The 19,171-nt window shown below is 39.1% G+C and overlaps 2 protein-coding genes across 2 annotated transcripts in view; both read left to right on the forward strand.

Moving 5' to 3' along the window:
• The window catches only part of frem2a (FRAS1 related extracellular matrix 2a), a gene marked incomplete at both ends in the record, with an annotated part of 70,613 nt that extends 60,717 nt beyond the window's left edge, over positions 1–9,896 (forward strand). Inside the window, 13 exons of the mRNA XM_079247954.1 lie at positions 1,306–1,436; positions 1,791–1,949; positions 2,802–3,105; positions 4,502–4,633; positions 4,956–5,287; positions 7,283–7,475; positions 7,574–7,699; positions 7,852–7,979; positions 8,086–8,220; positions 8,306–8,432; positions 8,779–8,966; positions 9,071–9,217; positions 9,363–9,896. Of these exons, the coding sequence (XP_079104080.1) occupies positions 1,306–1,436; positions 1,791–1,949; positions 2,802–3,105; positions 4,502–4,633; positions 4,956–5,287; positions 7,283–7,475; positions 7,574–7,699; positions 7,852–7,979; positions 8,086–8,220; positions 8,306–8,432; positions 8,779–8,966; positions 9,071–9,217; positions 9,363–9,896 (2,636 nt within the window). The remainder of the gene's footprint in view (positions 1–1,305; positions 1,437–1,790; positions 1,950–2,801; positions 3,106–4,501; positions 4,634–4,955; positions 5,288–7,282; positions 7,476–7,573; positions 7,700–7,851; positions 7,980–8,085; positions 8,221–8,305; positions 8,433–8,778; positions 8,967–9,070; positions 9,218–9,362) is intronic.
• A 2,987-nt stretch (positions 9,897–12,883) lies between these two features.
• Positions 12,884–17,478, forward strand: trim47 (tripartite motif containing 47; the record flags this gene model as incomplete). Its single annotated transcript, XM_079247779.1, has 8 exons — positions 12,884–13,066; positions 13,496–13,707; positions 14,770–14,815; positions 14,958–15,053; positions 15,209–15,433; positions 15,658–15,680; positions 15,780–15,901; positions 16,661–17,478. The coding sequence occupies 8 exons, from the start codon at positions 12,884–12,886 to the stop codon at positions 17,188–17,190; spliced, it is 1,437 nt and encodes a 478-aa protein (XP_079103905.1). The 3' UTR covers positions 17,191–17,478.
• Positions 17,479–19,171: the final 1,693 nt, after the last annotated feature.

Below are 19,171 nucleotides of genomic sequence, written 5' to 3' on the forward strand. Positions count from 1 at the left end.
AAAGTCAGCCATTTCTGCAGGGGTTCTACCTCTCAAAACCTCCATCTCCCTCTGAGGCTACAAGCGGCAGAGCTAGGCAGGTTGCATAGTCGTCCCTGCACCACCCTGTGATCTGCTCAGTGGTGTTTGACCGATAGGCGAGGATCTGCCCCAAAACATGTCCTGAAAGACCACCCCCTCATTGATGATAATAAATGTAAAAGGTAAATAATACCAAAAAATGCAGGAATACAAATTAAGGAGGAAAGTAAGTTTAAAATGCACCAAATCAATAAATTAAACTGAAAATCACATGGAAAAGTTAATAAATGGACATAATTACACAAATTTAAATTCTAGAAGTTAAAAATTACAAGAGAAATGTGCTTTTTTTTTTTGTCACATTTGAAAGTTTTTTTTAATGGAAAAAATATTTTTATATAATTTATTGCCATATCAGTTTGTTTAATGAGCCATTTTGATATTTTTGCATTTATATTTGAATTTGGCAGGTTCGGTCCTCCATATCAGAAATAGTCCAAACTTCATCCTGATTTGCGAATGTCTAATAATAGAAATTTTAACAAGTGCGGAAAGGGCTCCCTGTAGGGTTCTGAAAGTAATGAAAGTGAACCTGAGGGTGCGTTTTTGCAAAGGCTGTTAATTTCTAATCATGTCTGAAATTGTGGAAAGTCACTTCTGCAGTAGTCCAGCAGAAGGTCATGTCGTTTTTAATAGGATTTCAGTACTTTTCATGCTTCTTAAGTAAGGTGAAGTCTTACTTTTCTATCCATTCAGCTTTTAAAACAGTGAACCTTTCTCAGCTTAATCAGGTCTTAAAATATTTGGATGAGTACATCCAACCTTTTTAAATCCTGTTGCCTTCCCACTTCCCTACCCAGCATTCAAGTTTCACAGCACCTGTGAATCATACAGTGGTAAATTTCTCATTTTGCAGACAAAAAAAACCCCACAGCTGCATATTTCTCCTACATAGCAGTTACTTACCTTGCAAGGAGACGGACCACCTTTGGCATTATGCAAATAGAAACCTGAAATGCTTTTTTCGTTAAGTGATATATTTCTCTGAGGCAGCAGGACTTGAATTGCTCTAATCCGTAATGCTTTTTTATTCCCTCAGGGAATTTACATTCAGCGGGAGAGAGAGAAGCGTGACCTTGATGACACCTGTTTTTATTGCCACGAAACTATCAACACAGAGATTGATGCTTTATATTTGCCGTTTTAGTAATGATCTATTTTACTGTGTTGCCTCCCATATCAACAATGAAACATTTGCATTTATAACTGTTTGTGTGTACGCAGACATTGAGTTCAAACAGGGAGATAGGCAACACGTCGTAGAGGTGGAGGTGCTGTTTGATGGAGTCAGAGAAATGAGGGAGGCTTTTACCCTCCACCTCCAGCCTGATGAAAACATGGTGGCTGAAACTCAGGTGAGATGCATTGCGAAGCTTTACCATCCCCGTTACAATCACGGACAAAAAGAACAAAAAACGTTTTTCTGCTTTGACCCATATTTATCCAGGTCAGTCCCAATGAGATTTCAGAGCTCTCTTTCGAGGGCGTGCTGACCAGACAACAGCAGCATTTTAGTCTTGAAAACATTTCATGATAAGATATGAGATTTTTAAGACAGTAAAAATGTGCACGCATGAGTTCAGAGGCAATGGGAGGGAACTGGAAGGCAAAGATTTTATGAATACATTCATCCATTATCATTGTAGATGTCTTGTTTAACACCTGTGTAAGTAATACTCACTAATCTTAAAACTGCTTTTTGGGAACAGATGACCAAAGTTATAGTTTACATCGAGGAGTCCAACAGCATGGCGGATGTCACCTTCCCCTCCTTGCCTCATGTCGTGTCGCTGCTCCATTACGATGATGTCACCAGGACACCAGACAACCTCCATCCACCAGCCGGCTACCCAATCATCTGTGTCACAGTGAGTCAAACAATAATCAGGGACATGAAGTTATATTTAGATTATAGATTAATTTAAGTGTTTACTTAACCAAAAAAAAAAAAAAAAATTAAATAAAGGTGCAGTCTGTCAAAAAACCATCATCTTACTGTTTTATTTGCTATATTTTTGCCTGTTATGAATTTTGGAAAACATCATCAGTTTCCCTCCTGGACTCTTCAGCCCAAGTTAAACTGTCCTCCAGCTTTTTGCCAGCCTCTCATTAAAACACACATCACACAATTTAGTAAGCCAAAATCTTCCTCATCCTCTCACACACTGGAGAGTCGCTTCCACTCTTAAAAACCGGCTCAGTGAGACCCTTAAATGGATTCTTGTGATGTGTTAAGTTATTTGCTCCTTGGGTGACTGCTGCATGTGGCCGGGACCGTGTGTGTGCGTGTGTGTGTGAGTAAGTGTGAGGATGCATGTGTGTATATTTTGATGCACTGCGGTCAGCTGCGTAGGAGGTTCCCTGAGGAGACTAAATAAAGTAGTCCTGTCAGAAAATGGAGAAAAAAAAAAAAAGTGTTGAGTTCTGCACCAGGAGGCTAAGTGTCAACAAGTTTTAAAGCAAATTCACAGAAACTCTTTAAAGGTTTCTCTCCAACTTTAATCTTTATCCTTCTTATTATCAAAGAGCTAATTGTTGAGCATTCAATTATGAAGCGAAACACACTGTAACATCTGGATTTTCTTGGCTACAGTCACGTACTTGTTTGAATTCTCATCTTCTGTCTCCATCTGTCCTCTGGCATCTGCTGTATCTTCCCCATCTCTCTGCTGTCCCTGCACACCCACCCACTCCTGCTGTGCTCTCTATCCATCCTCCAGGCTTGCAACACAAAATACCCCGACTATGACAAGACCGGCTCTATCTGTGTCAGCGAGCACATCAACAACACCTTGACCCGCTACCGCTGGCTCATCAGTGCCCCCGCTAGCCCAGACGGCGTTACCAGTCCCATGAGGGAGGTGGACTTTGACACATTCTTTACGTCCTCCAAGATGATCACATTGGATTCAGTCTACTTCCAGGCAGGCTCTAGGGTCCAGTGTGCCGCCAGGGCTGTTAATTCTAATGGGGATGAGGGTTTAGAGCTCAGCAGCTCCATCGTCACTATCAGTCAGGAGGAAGGTGAGGGCTGCAGAATGAATGAACCCCATGCTGTGCATTTTCATTTCTCTGGAGAAAGAGTCATGCAGGGATTCGGCCTCATGTTGTTTTAGGAAAGGGCTTTGTTCTCCATCATGAATCTTCTTCTTTTGAATGAACAGAAGCTACAGTATAGTACAACCATACAGAAAACACTCAACCGTAAGCCAATCATATTTCTGTATGGATAGAACAAAAGCATAACCGGATTTTTACCAGATATCCTAAACGTTAATGAAAAAAACAGAGTTTAATTTATAATCCCCCAGTCTTTTAGTAACTGGGCAATTCAGTGTTACATATCTGTGAGTTTCAGTCTGATGTGTAAGTGTTTTATGTGACCTCCCTCTACAACAGCAACTTAAATCACTACTTTCACTTGGCTTTTAAAGACATGCACTAACTTTATCCATTAGAAAACCTTATTTGGTCGAACAGCCATGTACCTTATGTTGTTGTCTTGCATGATAGATGTAAATCATAAATCCCCTTTTTCCATGCAGTAGAGCTCTTCCAGCTTGTGAAGATTTCAGACATGTACACACATCCTGTTTTTAATTAAACAGGGCATCTAATTGTCGTCTCATGGAATGAAATTGCCTGACTGTAATTTCTAATTAACTACTGTTCCTCCACACATTTAGTCACACACAGATGTGTATATTTGCGCATGTATTATAAAATGTCATTTTCCTGTGCACTTTTTAATCAGAGTTCTCTTAATCTTCTTTTAGGTCTTCTTTCACACATCTCTATACAAATGTTAGATCGCAGTAATGAATAATATTTTAGGTCATATTTAGGGAGAATATAGTTGAGTCCAATAAGGTTGCAAGTGTTCCAGCACAACCACAGCTGAAGAGCTGATCTAATTTTACATACAATTTAAGATGGAAATATGCATTGTATTTATGAAGTTTGAGAAGATGGCATTGGTTAACACTTCTTACGACAGCCCCAGTAAACTGTAACCCAATGCTGCTTTGAGGCTCTGTGCTCCAAGAATGGGTCATAACTATTATTTTTTATTTCTGAAAATGAAAAAGAAAAAATTGCTCTTTTGCTGTTGCTATGCACTTATGCTGCACTACATCCACCTACACATTCTGAATGTAACAAGTTCAGACTTGCTCTCTCAGTGGTTGCAATGTTTTCCTACTAGTATGGAAATAGCTTCTTCACTGAGTAACAGTTCATTCATGTGTGTAAAAAAATTATTTTTAACTGAATGATTCATGTAGAACAGTTGCTAAATGTGGGTTTAATAACTTCTGGCTATAGATGCATTTGTGGCATAAAATAATCAATTTTCCCTCAAAGTCCTTGATTGTGTCCTTGATTTCAGAATTTCATCCCTCTTCTCTTCTGTCACCATAAGGCATGTGTCAACCACGGAAGATGGGAACTGTAGGTGCTGAACCATTTTCTGCCAAGTTACGCTACACTGGAGCAGATGACCCCAAACTCCCCAACCTCATCAAAGTGACTGTCACCATGCCTCACATAGATGGTAGGTTGGAGATGGAAGCACAACTGGTTCAACAGATGAAGAGAAGTGTGATGTAGGGTGTTTAATGTTCACATTTGGGGATACTCTGGAGTACAAAGGCCAAAATTCACACTAAAGCTGATTATTTCCAACCCCACGGCCAAAGCCTTCCGGTGCTCGTTGTTTTCCTTTTGATTGTTAATCAGATTATTTGGGCTTTATCGCTTCCAGGTTTTGCTCATCCGTGTTTCTGTTGTTCAGCCTCTCTCAGCTGTTAGAATAATCGTTCTTCTCAGTGGGAAAGATGACTTGGAACTTGGGCATTCATCCTTTTGCCTTGCAGGTATGCTTCCTGTGATCTCCACTCGCCCCCTCATGAACTTTGACCTGACTCTCAGTCCCGATGGAACCCGTGTTGGAAACCACCGCTGCTCCAACTTACTCGACTTCAGTGAGGTCACCACAGGTCACGGGTTCATCACTGCTTCCATGCGCGACCCTCAGAGCATGGGCGACTCGGTGCCCTATCAGTTCAGCGGGTCTCTGCGGGGCAACAGCACTCTGCGCTTCTACAGGAACCTCAACCTGGAAGCCTGTCTCTGGGAGTTTACCAGCTACTACCACATGTCTGAGCTGCTCACTGACTGCGGCGGGACCATAGGGACAGACGGACAGGTGGGTAACCTCAGTTCAGAGCGTAAAAATTCCAGCCTAGCGTTTGTCTATGCAACTGTTCGACTCCTCATTGTCTGTGTGTGTTTGTGTCTTGCCTGTGTGTGTGTACGCTCCTGCTCAGTTTATTTACAGTCCTCTGAATGAGAAGGGCATTCAGACAGAGCGGCACCATATCTGTTAGCCTGAATTTTATGTCTCATTCACCGCGTGTTTGTATGTGTGTGTTTGCCAGTGTGAGATGGACAGTTTTTAGTGCAAAAGCACACACATGAATAGGGAAACACACACACAAACAATGTCCAACCTGCCAGTCATTGTCCTAAGGCTGACCACTTCCATCCGCACTGAAGCTTGCATTCACATGAAAGGTGTAAAAGCCGTGAAAGAAAAACACAATTTGCAGTCTTGTGTGGCTACAACAGTAAGCTGTTAATGTTTATGTCAGTGCTGGAGTCAGACAATGCTGCTCAATTTGGACACTTTTCTGTTTGCTGTTGTTGCATCACTGCAGCCGATGTTGCAAGTGTTATTGTTTTATACCCCGGAGCCGCATTATTCTACTGTGTGTTGTTGTTTTTGTGGATTGGAAGCCAGACCCTTGCTCCTGTGCTCCATGTCCTGCTGTGATTTTAGTCTTCCTCCAACCTTAGATCTGTGAGCTTCTTTTTGCTCATTTGACTGCTAAATGTGTAGGATTTGGTTTCTTAAGAGAGAGAGAGATGAAGAGAGAGAGGAAATGGAGATTGGGAGGAAGAGTGAGGGAGAAAAAAAGAGGTGGAGAGGAAGTAAAAATATACTTGTCCCCAGATAAAAGCCACTTGCACACATTACTTACACACGATGCGCATCATCCACCAGATCTCAAATCCTGTTTGTTAAGTGTGATCACTGTCAGTGAGGTCAAGAGTTTATTCTCCAGAAGGGTTGGGTGGCTGCATGTAGTCACTACTTTGTACATCCACCAAGCTCCACAAATAAATTGAAGCTGAGTAATTAAATAGTGTACTAGATAATGTTAGAATTTATATTTTAATATTTGGATTTTAAATTTTTGATTTATGATGGTACTTCTGCATAACTGTTGGGTTATTTTGTCTCTGGAGTGATTTCTTTTTCTTTATATAACTTAGTGTTTGATTCCACAAATTAAGTTAGAAGATGATAAAAATATGAAACTCACTCCCCATTACTTAACTCTGTTCCAGTTAGTATATATTTAATCTAGATGGGAATGTCTCTAAAGTTTAACCTTCATAAGTAGTTACTGTCAAGATAGTTGATTTTCTATTGACATAGACAGCGGGAACTGGTAGATCCTCTTTGTTAACAATGATGTTATACCAGACTTTTTGAAATCAGACAAAAGCATGAAACAAAATTGGTCAGGAGAGACACCTAGTGGTGAGTTTTTGGAACTACATGTAAGAACTAATTTATTATTTTCCATGTTTTTAAAATGAATTAATTAATTATTGAAGTGTTTACTCATTTATTTGATTTACTGTAAGATAAAAAATGAATCATCAATGATTATATGCAAATAATCAGTTAATCAGTTTTATTCATTGTGTAAATGCGCCCTTCTTCTGTAATTAACATGAAGTTTTTTTTTTCCAATTCTTAGAAAACTTAAACAAATACAAAAAGAAAGAAATCATGATGAATAGTATGAGTCCACATCACTTCCATGTTCCTTTGTGTATAACCCAGGAAAAAAATTCTGCATTTTAATAACACTGAGTAGGAGTGAAAGATGTTCAAACAACTTGTGGAGGAGAACACTGTGTTCATCTTCTCAACATTTATTTTAGATTTTTGACCTGCAGTAGCTCCTCCACCTCAAAGAACAATTTTTGTCATACAGCTTTGCAGTAAACAATGAACATGTCATATATATTTTATGCAATTAAAACAACAACACACATAGTTATGTCAGCCTACATTACTTGGCAAATTCAAAGTTTTTACTAATTACCAACAAAAACATCCTTGCAGGTGCTGAATCTGGTCCAGTCCTATGTGACCCTGCGTGTGCCTCTTTATGTGTCTTATGTGTTCCACTCCCCCGTTGGCACTGGTGGCTGGCAGCACTTTGATCTACAGTCAGAGCTGCGCCTCACTTTTGTTTACGACACTGCTATTCTCTGGAGGGATGGCATCAGCAGCCCACCACAAGCAGAGCTACAGGGTAAGATCGGATGATAGAAGGTTATTCTTTGTGTTTCTCAAAGACACAACACTTATTGTAATAATTTGTGTTTGAATGTTTTCTTTTTCTTTTTTCAGGCTCATTGTATCCCACAAGCATGCGTATAAATGAACAAGGACGTTTGGTGGTAAATATCCGTACCAAGGCTCACTTCAGGGGTCTTTTTGTGGAGTCTCATTCTGCAGGCAGCGTTAAAAGAGCTGGTGAGACTGATAGATATTGCAAAAATATTTGTCTTACAGCTCTTTAAAAAATTTCACTTGACCTGAAGATAGAGGAGAAACTATTTGTATAGCGAGCACCTTGGATTTTGTATTCATTCTCTTTCATAAAATTTCTATTGAAACTTCTTTAGCAACCTCCATGTCATCCATGGTTATGAGTGTGGACCACCCAGGTCTGACGTTTAACCTAACCTTAGTGAGGAGCGAGCCCACCTATAACCAACCAGTCCAGCAATGGACCATCCTCTCTGACTTTGCAGTAAGTTGGCTTTTTTTTTTCTTCTTCTTTACCCTGAAAAACAACCTGAAAGTCATCAGTAGGACACAGATGTGCAAACTGATGTTTCTAAATGTGTCCCATACAGGTGAGAGATTACTCTGGGACCTACACGGTGAAGCTGATCCCCTGTACAACAGCTCAAAACATGGAATACACCGTACCACCTGTCTGCAGCCCAAGAGAGCCTGTCACTTTTGATCTCGACATTAGATTTCAGCAAGTAAGACAGTCTCGCATTATTAAAGAATCTTGTTTCCATCAGCAGGTCTCTTTGTTCTTCACTTACCTATCAGCTACTTGTTTAGGTGAGTGACCCAGTTGCAGTGGAATTCAGTCTGAACACTCAGATGTTCTTGCTGTCCAAAAGGAGCCTTTGGCTTTCTGATGGATCAATGGGCTTTGGTCAAGAGAGTGATGTAGCTTTTTCTGAAGGTAAGACTTTAAAACCTCTTTTCTTTTCTTATATTTCAGGAAAACATAGAGTTGTATTTGTGCTAGTATCATAATAATAATGATAATGTGGATTTTCATCATTTTCCCAACTGACCACATTATGTATTAGGTTACTGTTTCCTTTAAGATATATTTTGACATGACATTCGAAGGAGCTTAGATTTGAAATTTAAACTGGAAATAAAGAAACAAATAAGCGACCTTTTTTTGGCAGCAAAGGACATTGATGTGCAGTTTACTGGTCAAAAATGAAAACAAGTAACATTCAAGAAATAGTTAAACAGTTCTAAGGATTAAGCATTTGCTCCTTCTTAACCCCTTCAAGGTGATACAATATACAGTCGAGTCATGGTGGATCCTGTGCAGAATCTGGGGGATTCTTTCTTCTGCAGTATTGAGAAGGTGTTCCTCTGCACTGGTGCTGATGGATATGTACCCAAGTATAACCCAACCAAGTTTGAATTTGGCTGCTTGGCTGACTCCCCATCTCTGCTTTACAGATTCAAGATTCTTGTGAGTGTATTTAAGTTTGTAATGGTAAAAAATCTGGATGTGAAAATGTGTAACAAAGCTGCTTCCTTACTTCCTTTTCTTTTTCTTTTTTTTGTACATCTCAGGACAAGGCTCAGCCAGAGACTCAGGCACGACAGTTTGGTGCTGTCAGTTTTAATGCCGTGCTGGCAGTAGATGATCCATCAGCTTTGTCTCTAGTTAGACAACCAGGGTCTGATGGCTTCAGACTGGATTCGACCGCCATGTTCCAGGTATCCTTTATATGTTTGTTTTTGGTTTTTTTTCATTCATCAGCAGCTGATTGGCTATAATAATGAGCGTTTGCAATTATTTTATAATTTGTCCTTAAATAAAAAAAAAAAAAAGATAACTTTTATTCTAATTTTGCGTTCTCAGGTTTCTGCAGGCCGAGAATGGTACATACACACCATTTACACAGTTCGTTCCAAAGAGAACGCCAACAGAGGCATTGGGAAGCGCAGCATAGAGTACCACTCTTTTGTTTCAACAAGCAATGACCTCATCGTGAAAGACCACCGCTGGAGGAGGTCGGCTGCTGATAAAATCCCATCAATTGCTGAAAACATCGGAATAGATAGTAATCGTGGTACCAACATTATGCACATTGCCTTGGACCGCACCAAACGGAGGTCAGGCGGGTCACATGAGCTGTTTGCTGGTGGACTGGAACCCAGTGAGCTCAATGCCGAGGAGGAAGAGGAAGGGCTGGTGACCGTGGTGGGGACACTGGTGGGTCTGCTGCTGACTGTCCTCATTATTGTCACCATCGCACTGGTGGTGAGATCCAGACAGAAGGATGGGAAGGAGGGATGGAGGGATGGGGTGCAGGAGGTGGTGAAGGGTTCTGTAAGTACGGAGCCCATGTTGGTGGTGAGGATGCAAGACTGCCACAATAGCTCAGAAGTCTGAGCAGAGAATGCATGGATGGACAAGTGGACATATGGGACACGTGGGGGTTTTTTATAATTTTTGGGGATTTTTTTTTTTTAATTATTATTCTAACTGGTATTAAATTGATTTCAGAACACCAAAAATGAATATTGGTCAAATGTTTTGTTAGGTATGTCTGTTATTGGTTGTATTTGTAACATATTAAATTCCTTCATTACTGTTTTATGTATCATTCCGACTTGTGCTGCTAGTTGTATTTCCTGTCTTCTCTGCTGGTTTTATGGTATTAAAGTGCCTGAAGAAACTATATTCCTTCAGGAAGGTGCCAGTAACCTGGAGTACTGTAAGGTCAAGTCAGACATTTAGGTCTGCAAGTAAAATTTTAACAAAAAGGGGACTCTGTGATGTTTGTCCCCTTTTTTAGAAAAAGAAAAATTCCCCTAACACACTTCAACATAACTGACTGGTTGCTTTTTGAGACGAAATGACATTGAAGATGTGTGAACTTGTTCACAGTTTCTGTCTTGCTAATTGATTTAGAGCTTGCAAAATGTTTCAATATACAAACCTTGAAGTACATTTCTGGTTTCAGAAGAGGTTTTAGAAGAAGATACACAAGCCCAGCATCTTTTATGTCATCCGACTTACTTTCCTCAAAGGTGTTAGTTCAGTTTAACATTTTTTTTGAAAGTGAAAGCTGCATAACAGACATTTGCAGCTATGCCAAATAAGTACATTAGTGAACTGTACTTTAAAAATGATAAATTTGTTGTGAAATAGTTGCTATGGCAGCCATTCTGGATTAAACAGACTCATAGGAAAACATAAAAACAAAAACATACTTTATATGAAATGTGAACTACACGTCTCCTGATAAGATAAAGACGGCTACTGACAACATGTTTTTGACCAACTAAGCAGCCAATCGTGTTATTTTTCACCCTATATACTGTTCTTTATTTATCATACATGAGGATGAGGAATGTTTTACAACACATATTTTTTTGACTGCTTTGCTGATTAAATACGGTGTCTCACATTTTCCTTTTTGAGTAACTCACGTACTTTATATTCCATACTCAGTATTGTCAATGCACTATGTGGTTCTGTAAAATCATAGTTATTCAACTTAGACAGAGGGTGATGTTTAAAAACACTTTAGGTATGTGTGTGAAAGACTCATCTCAGGTGTTATTTTACTGACAGAAAATGGACTATGTGTTGTAATTTACTGTTGCTAATTGAGGAGAATCTGCATAGTTGCATTCAACTTCTGTGTTGCATTGATGTTTGGTGCTGTAAACATGCATCTTATGTATCCACTTAAAGCAGTTTGACCCCTGTTGTTTTCTTATTACTTGTGCTGTGCATCAGGTTTGTGTTTTTTATTTCTTTATTTTTCTTCTTTTTTTTCCACAAATGATGCAAACAAAAGAGCTACACACACATCACCATGGCAATTGTCACATCTTAGCCACTTTGTGTGACTTAATTATTTCCTTTAATGGTGACATTTATTGTTTTTCTGTATTGTTAAGCCTCTGCTTTTAGAATAGAACATGCTGAGATCAGTGTTGCTCTGATATGTCCAGTGTGCATCTTATCATGTTGCTCTTAGTCATCACTGTATAAAAAACTTCTAATATTTATCAGGGTCAGCTGCTGTGGTGATGAACACGAGTTTGAACCAGCTGAGGTATGAATCAGTTAGGGATGTGAGGATATTAAAGCTAGCTGAAACCTAGCTGGGTTTTGTTTTTATGGCCCTGATAAATTTGGAAATAGCATCACATCTGACAGCTAATGCACTTTTTTTTATATCACATCCCTCACATGTCAAGACAAGCTATGCAATGTAAGTACACTCTCTGGCCAGTCACTCCAACCTGTATGACAATTTCAGCACAAACAATCAAACTTGATATTCACATTGTTTGTCTTTTTATGAATGGGTTTTTATGTATATGTAGTTGAAATAAATATTGTTTACTGGTGCTTTCTCGTATGCATTTCGCTTGTTTGGTTTCGCTTTTTTGTGCGTGAGTATTTATACAGGTTTTGAGGTATAGACTTGACACAAATTCAGCAATGAGACCTAAACACCTGACTGGACATCCATGATTTAGAACTGGCGATACTGAAGACTATGATCTTCCAACTATACAATAACACCACACTCCATGTGGGTGGTCTGTTCTTTTTTTTTTTTTTTTTTCAACCTCCTCCTCCTCTTCTACAGGCCTGGGAGACAGTGGGTTTTGTATCTTAACTGTCAGGGCTGCACTCTTCTCTGATAGTGTTTTTAAGATCGGTTGGAGCCATACTCCCTGAGTCTCTGACTACCACTGGCACCGCCTTCACTCCCACATCTTTCACTCCTACAACATTTGGTATTTTCCCAGCTTTTCTTGTTCCGTCTTGTTGATATTAATGTCTTTAAGGATTGCTACCTCTAACACTACTGCACTGAAGTTCTGCTATCAACCACTACAATTTCTGACAGGTTTGCCCTCACCAGTTTACCAGTGTGGCTGTATTTTTTTTTTATCTGTCTTCTGCATTTTTGTTTGTGGTGTATATGTATATGTAATTAATCCCACATGGGTCTAACAAGACCTTAGAGTATTGATTCATGATTTTGTCTAGTTTTTTTTTTTTGTTTGTTTGTTTTTTTTTTTTTTTTTGTCGCATTTAATAGATTTTCACGAACGAGTCCAAGAAAAGTAAGACGTCCACGCTTTATTTTTCCATAGTGCAAACTTGAGTACGCCACAAATAAATAAATAACATTAACCCAAAACATTTTTAAATGACTGATTTCGGATTGTTTTAATAGAAGTACGGGAGCAAAATGTGATTGGTTAATAGAAGTACGGGAGCAAAATGTGATTGGTTAAGACAGAAAGAGACGCAGCACAAACGTGCCCGGTCCCCGCCTCCCTCCTCTGCTCTCACTTCCTGCAGCGGCATCTGTGTTGACAAAGTGCGCCTGCTAGCTTGTAAACATGGCGACCGCTGGAGCAGCTGGAGAAGACCTAAAGAAAGAGCTCACGTGTGCTATTTGCTTGGACTTCTTCAAAGACCCTGTCATTCTGAAATGTGGACACAATTTCTGTAGATTTTGCATCTGCATGCATTGGGATGAAAATGGCGGAGACTACGGTTATCAGTGTCCTCAATGCCGGACGGTAAGTTGCTGACGGTGTCCGCATTTTCTACCGTGTTTATTTGGCAAATATTTGCTACAGTTGTGACAGTATTGCCAAAGTTTACCTTGTCAAGGCTCATCGCTTGCTAGTTATTTTATTTTAAATCTGAATATATACTTAAGCTATAGTGTATCAGTTGTTATTGTTAAGTGTTGAATGTTTAATGTGAGTAGCTGGTTACCTGCTGGTCTCAGAAAAATACCATTTAGCAGCGGCGTTGTTTGCTGTTGCTATGATAGCTGCTAGCTGGCTCTGGCTAACTGACGCTAACGCAAAGCTAGCCAACAAGGACTGGTTTATGTTTGTCCTGTTTTTTTTTTTTTTTTTGTTTTTTTTTTTTTGTTTTTTGTATAGGCTTAGTTAAAAGCAGATATCTGACTCTGTCAAGCATTTTATTTGTTCTTTCAGGTGTTCAACAAGCGGACATTTACTAAAAACTATCTGGTGCAGAACCTTGTGGCCAAGCTGGATGATTTGGACCGTCTGGGTTCTTGTCCTCCTCCATCCAAGCCCGTTAAAGTAGATGGAAAGTGTGAACAACATGGAGAAGAACTGAAACTTTACTGCCAAACTGATAAGAGACCCATCTGTGTAGTCTGCAGAGAATCAAGGGCACACAGGTTGGTTGTGACCTTATTTTAAGTTTATCTGTTTTTTTGCACTCAACAATGGGTGCAAGACATAGTTTCCTGTGAGAAACTGGATATGGGCTCATTTCATTTAGGATTTTTTTTGTTTGTCACCTTTGCTATAATTTATACTTTTTTTGGTTTGTTTTACTCATGAATGTAAAAGTAACTCAGTCTAGCTCCAGCCAACCTATACTTTTTGTTTAAGATGTTGTTTCAGAAGGAATGAAGGAAAAAAGACTGAAGATTATTTACTATTCCATTGTTTGGTCCTGGATTAACTAAATTACGTGAATGCATGTTTTGTTTTGTTTTTTGTTTTTTCTTTGTGAATCTGCTTTGCCTCACAATGACAGTTATAAGCAGTTATAGCAAGAATAAAAGTAACATCGGCATGGCAAAGATAGAAATTTCCTCTACATTGAATCTAGAACTCTGTCATTGTTTTCATATGAAATTAACATTACATTTTTCTATTGCAGTCATTTCTGCCAATCTTGCCGTCCATTTTTTTCAACTCTTGCATGGAGTAGGAATATCAGCTGCTAAAGCATTCAGTGTTCATGATCTTTTACAACACCATTTTATTTTCTACTGGCCTCTAAGCATAAACAACCACTTTGTTGGGATTTAGTTTATTGTACGGTTATGTTCTGATTTATATATTTAGGTGTTTGGTTGTAATAAAATTATTGTTATTTACTGTAATATGACCTTCAACCTTCTTCCATTTGTTATGCTTCCTGTTATTGTCTCCTGTTTTTCATGGCTGTGATAGACTCGTTCTATTTGATCTGCAGCTAGAAAAAAGTGGTAAAGATTAGCATGGATTATAGAAACAATTTAACCTTATTTTGCCTAATCTAGTCTTAATCAGAGCACTTGTAGTGCCGTAGTATGCAATATTTAACAAAACTTGAGTAAATTTACAAGGCTAGAATATGTGATTCGATTGGTAGAGTGAAGGGATGGAAGCCGAGAAAAGGAGGAGGAGACATCTTTATTTATAAATTTATACTTTGTTTAACTTCATGGCCTCCATTTTACTTTCAGACATCATGATGTGGCCCCAGTGCCAGAAGTGGTGAATGACATGAAGGTAAGACTAAATATGCATTGCCAAGCAGAAATACAAGTCATGAGTATTACTATACATCTTAGTACATGCTTTTAAAATATTTTTTATTTATTTGAAGTAGTGTTTTGCTTTGTAGATATGGTCTGATACATTTTTGTTACAGATGGAGTTGAAAGTGAGACTGATGGAGCTGAACTGGCAGAAATCTCACTGTATCCAAGTTAAAACAACAGATGAGCGCACTAAAAGCGAAGTGCGGGTGCGTACCGGTCATTTTTACCTTTATTTTTGTCTGCTTTGTAGGCCAGACTTCAAGTGTGTGTTTGCTTCAAGGTGTCTTTTAAGATTGTACATGACAAAGAGTTAGGTACTTGCCCATTTAATTCTATTGCTTTAAACCTTTCTGTTTCTTAGCTGAAGAAGCAGAGACTCAAGGAGAAGATTGAAGCAGATGTTGGCGCCTTGGTCCAGTTCTTGTTGGATGAGAGAGACTCGCTTCTTGAAAGTTTGGATGCTGAGGAAGTAGCCACCATGGCTGTGATAGACGACAATCTTATGATTGTAGAGACGGAAGCAGCAGCTGTCGACAAAGCCATTGCGGATATCCACAGCCACATCGGTGGGAAAACTAGCTTTGAGGTCAGTTGAACACATGCCGTCTAATGGACAAAGGTGATCTTTACTGCAACTAAGGCTCCTGTCGGGTTTGGTCATAAGAATTACACAGTAGCGGCTGCATAGAACTGATTTACTTTCTTAAAAGCCTGGAATAAGTTGGTGGCTGTGTGTACCAAAATTTCATGCAAGTGTGAAACAGTTATATTTACAGTGTGAGTAACTTTATTTTTGTCTGTTTCCAACAGAGTCTTGCAGAGACTTTCAATGAGTAAGTTCTTTACTGTTATAAAAATTTTACTAGACATTTAAAAATTAAGCGTTTTCTCATTCATTTCTTTTTTCTTTCAATCCCACGCTTCTTCCCTAGAGCGATTCACTGCAATCCTTTCACATCTCTCGAGCCAGTTAACTGTTTGACTGAATTCACAGACTTCTCAGGGCCTCTCCAGCTCATCATGTGGAAGAAAATGATGCATGTGCTTCACACCAGTAAGTTCATGTTGTAAAAAGCTCATACTGGACATAGATAAAGGTGTTGCTGTTTTTAAGTAGAAAATCTGGCAGTACACTTGAAAGGTATTGAACATGGTCTTACATTAAATGACCGGCTCAGTGGTGCGGTTTTATCTCCTTTGCAACACAGACTGCTTGTTGAGTCGGATTATTTTGAGTGAAAAATAATGCATAAAATATAATCTATTAGGGGTAGGAAAATAGAATTTAAAAAAAAAAAAAAAAATCAAATATCAGGATTTTTTGCTTCACAATTTAAAAAAAAAAAAAAAAAAAAAAAAAAAAAAGATTTTGTTTTTAAATAAATAAAATAATCCATTGTAAAATTTTGTCATTCTTATTGTTTTTATTGATCTTTTTACTTGTCTTCTTGGGCATTATAGCAGCAGAATGATGGTCTGGCTACTGCCTGTTGTTTTTAGTTTACAAAAATCAGCAAAATTGGGGAATTGTGGGAATCGCAATTTAAATCGAATCAACACCCAAAAACGGAATCGAATTGAGTTGGGACAAAAGCATATCGTCACAGTCCTACAATCTATAAAGGTAATACTAATTCCAATCTTTGGAACTGTTAAACCAATGTCGGCACCTGATTTGTTGTGTGCTACAGAAATATATGAAGAGAAAACCAAGTCAAAATAGTTAAAGGAGGGATATTTTATGACGATGACGGCCGTAAAGCCAGCTTTCATCAAGCTGAACTAATATCTTTCTCTCTCTGTTTTTGTGTAGTGCCTCAGAATCTCACTCTTGATCCAGACACCGCTCACGCAAACTTGCTCATCTCAGACTTTGACACCAAAGTGGAGGAGGGTCGTGTTCGTAACCAGGAGCCAGACCTGCCTGGCCGCTTCACCCGGTTCTGTGGTGTCCTTGCCACGGCCCAGTATTCCAGCGGCCAGCATTACTGGGAGGTGGATGTGAGGGACAAAGGTGTGTGGTACCTGGGAGTCACAACAGAGTGCAGCAACAGGAAGGGCTTCGTCAGCCTCAGTCCCTCTGCAGGATACTGGAGCCTGTGTCTACAGGACCGGCTTTATGCCAATGAAGAAGACGGACGTATTCCTGTTGCTGATTACTGGAACTGTCCTCGTGTGGGGGTGTACTTGGACTACGACAAGGGCCGTCTTAGTTTCTATGATGCCGTCACTATGAGGAGACTCTACATGTTTGACACCTGCTTTGACGAGCCCGTCTACCCTTTCTTTAGCCCAGGGAAGAATGACCCAGGCAGCAGGCTGCAAATATGCCACTATTATTGAACACACTGCTACAAGTGGTTACATTAATGTTGTACAAGAGTCAACTCGTGCTTTCAGTTTTGCCTGTTGGCAAGGCTTCTTCTCATGTTCCAGGCCAGAGTGACGGCATTATGTTGAGCTTTGAAGCCATGTATTGTAAGCATTTGAGCAGTTACTTAATGGTCTTTACTTGATATGAAAAATCTGGTTTACACACACACACACACACACACACACACAGAGACACACAACACAAACAAACCAGGTGTCGTGTAACATCTGGTATAAATTTGGTCATTTTTAACGAAGACACACACTGTAGGCTCATACCCCTGATTGATGTGGTGAGGGGTTGAAGAGGTGCTTAGTTTTCTGTATCACTGTGTCTGCAGGGTTGCAGATGCCTCGAAAGCTCTTGCTGATTAAAGCATCCTGTTTGCAACCACTATGCCATAATCCTGTGCATCAGCTCATATGGGTTCTAGGTTTTTGCCATGTAGGTTCTGTTTGGTGGAACTTCAAGAACATGACAAAACTATCACATTGATAGTAACCAATACATTTGGCCCATTTGCTGAGCAGGGGATTACAGCTCTCAGACAATATATGGATTTCAAAGAGTGAGAGATTAAATATTGTTTGTGCAAACAATTTTTATTAGAAATTTTAAAAAGAACATCTTTATCCTTTATTGTAAACAGACACACATTGTTAGACTGATGCAACTTTAACTTCTGAGTCACATTTTGTGGCAATTTTTTTTCTGATACTGAAGGCGTGCTGGTTTCTTTAAGGTTGCTCCAAATGGCCAGAACTATTCATCCAACTGTTAGATAAGATTCAACATACAATTTTTCCAGCATTGAAACGGCAAAATTTTAACTCTTTGTCCAAGATATGTTGTAACTAGTTAAAAACAATTGACTGACATCACATCAACGACTGTAATTATTCAGAGCAGCAGCCGACTGGATCTGTCTAAACTAGAAAGCCATGGAGTGCTCAGTTTTTATTATTTTCTGTAACTTGTTGCTGACATTTTTCTGTCAGCTTTTTAACATTCTTCGGACCCATTTAAGACCCATTTATTTTGATTTTAGAATTTGTGCACATGTATTTAGCTATTTATGTACAAATTTCCTTGCTTTTTATATGTGGATGATTTGTCTTCTTTTAATTTTTCTTATGTAAACAAGCTACTCTTGAGCTGCCATCTTGAATTGGTTTTAGAAATCCGATGACATTCCAAGTTTCAACTGGAAAAGTGTCTTTTTTGCTTTGAGTATTTGCTGATCGATATTTTGTTTAAGGCGTTTTATCCATGCATCCAGATTAGAATTGTTTCCATTGTGTCTTACAGTGTAACTTGTAATTGTTTAAATGAGATTAAAGAGGCAACTTACTATTTTTTTTGTAATGATTTATTCCCTCATTTCTGTTTTTAGATGGATAAAATACCCAAATAGCCATTTTATACTGTGTAATAGCATGTCATGTATGCAGATTATCCTTATATATACATGTTCAATTTACCCTTCAGGGAATTTATACTAATGGATACATTGAAATAAGTGCATTTATGAAAAGCTTGATTGTAATGTGCCAGTCTTGTCTGGTTAGCCCCGGTTTCTGGGTGCATCCAAATATGCAGTCATCCTTGCAGCCTGGGCTGAAGAGATACCACTGCAGAGTTTTGTTAAACTGGGGGTGGGAGGAGGTTATTGATGCCTCTGGAGGAAGGGGAGGGCATGGAGGTTTTTGACATGAGGAAATGGGAGAAGAGTTGGGGATTAGTTTCGTGCCTGCAGTGACAAACTCCATACAGTCTTTAAATTCCATGAGGGGGGAGAACTAGAGAAGAGTGAGACGATATGGCAAAAAAAACTGCTTTTTGAGGGAGCATTGGGGTTAACGCTTGGACACGCATTGAGACTTTGTTAGAGCGTTGCTTATGTCCAAGTAGGGGCAATAGTGCTTCTACTCCACAGTTTCTGATGGGTGG

This window comes from Telmatherina bonti (genome assembly GCF_933228915.1).
Source record: "Telmatherina bonti genome assembly, chromosome: 10".
NCBI classification, from domain to species: Eukaryota; Metazoa; Chordata; class Actinopteri; order Atheriniformes; family Telmatherinidae; genus Telmatherina; species Telmatherina bonti.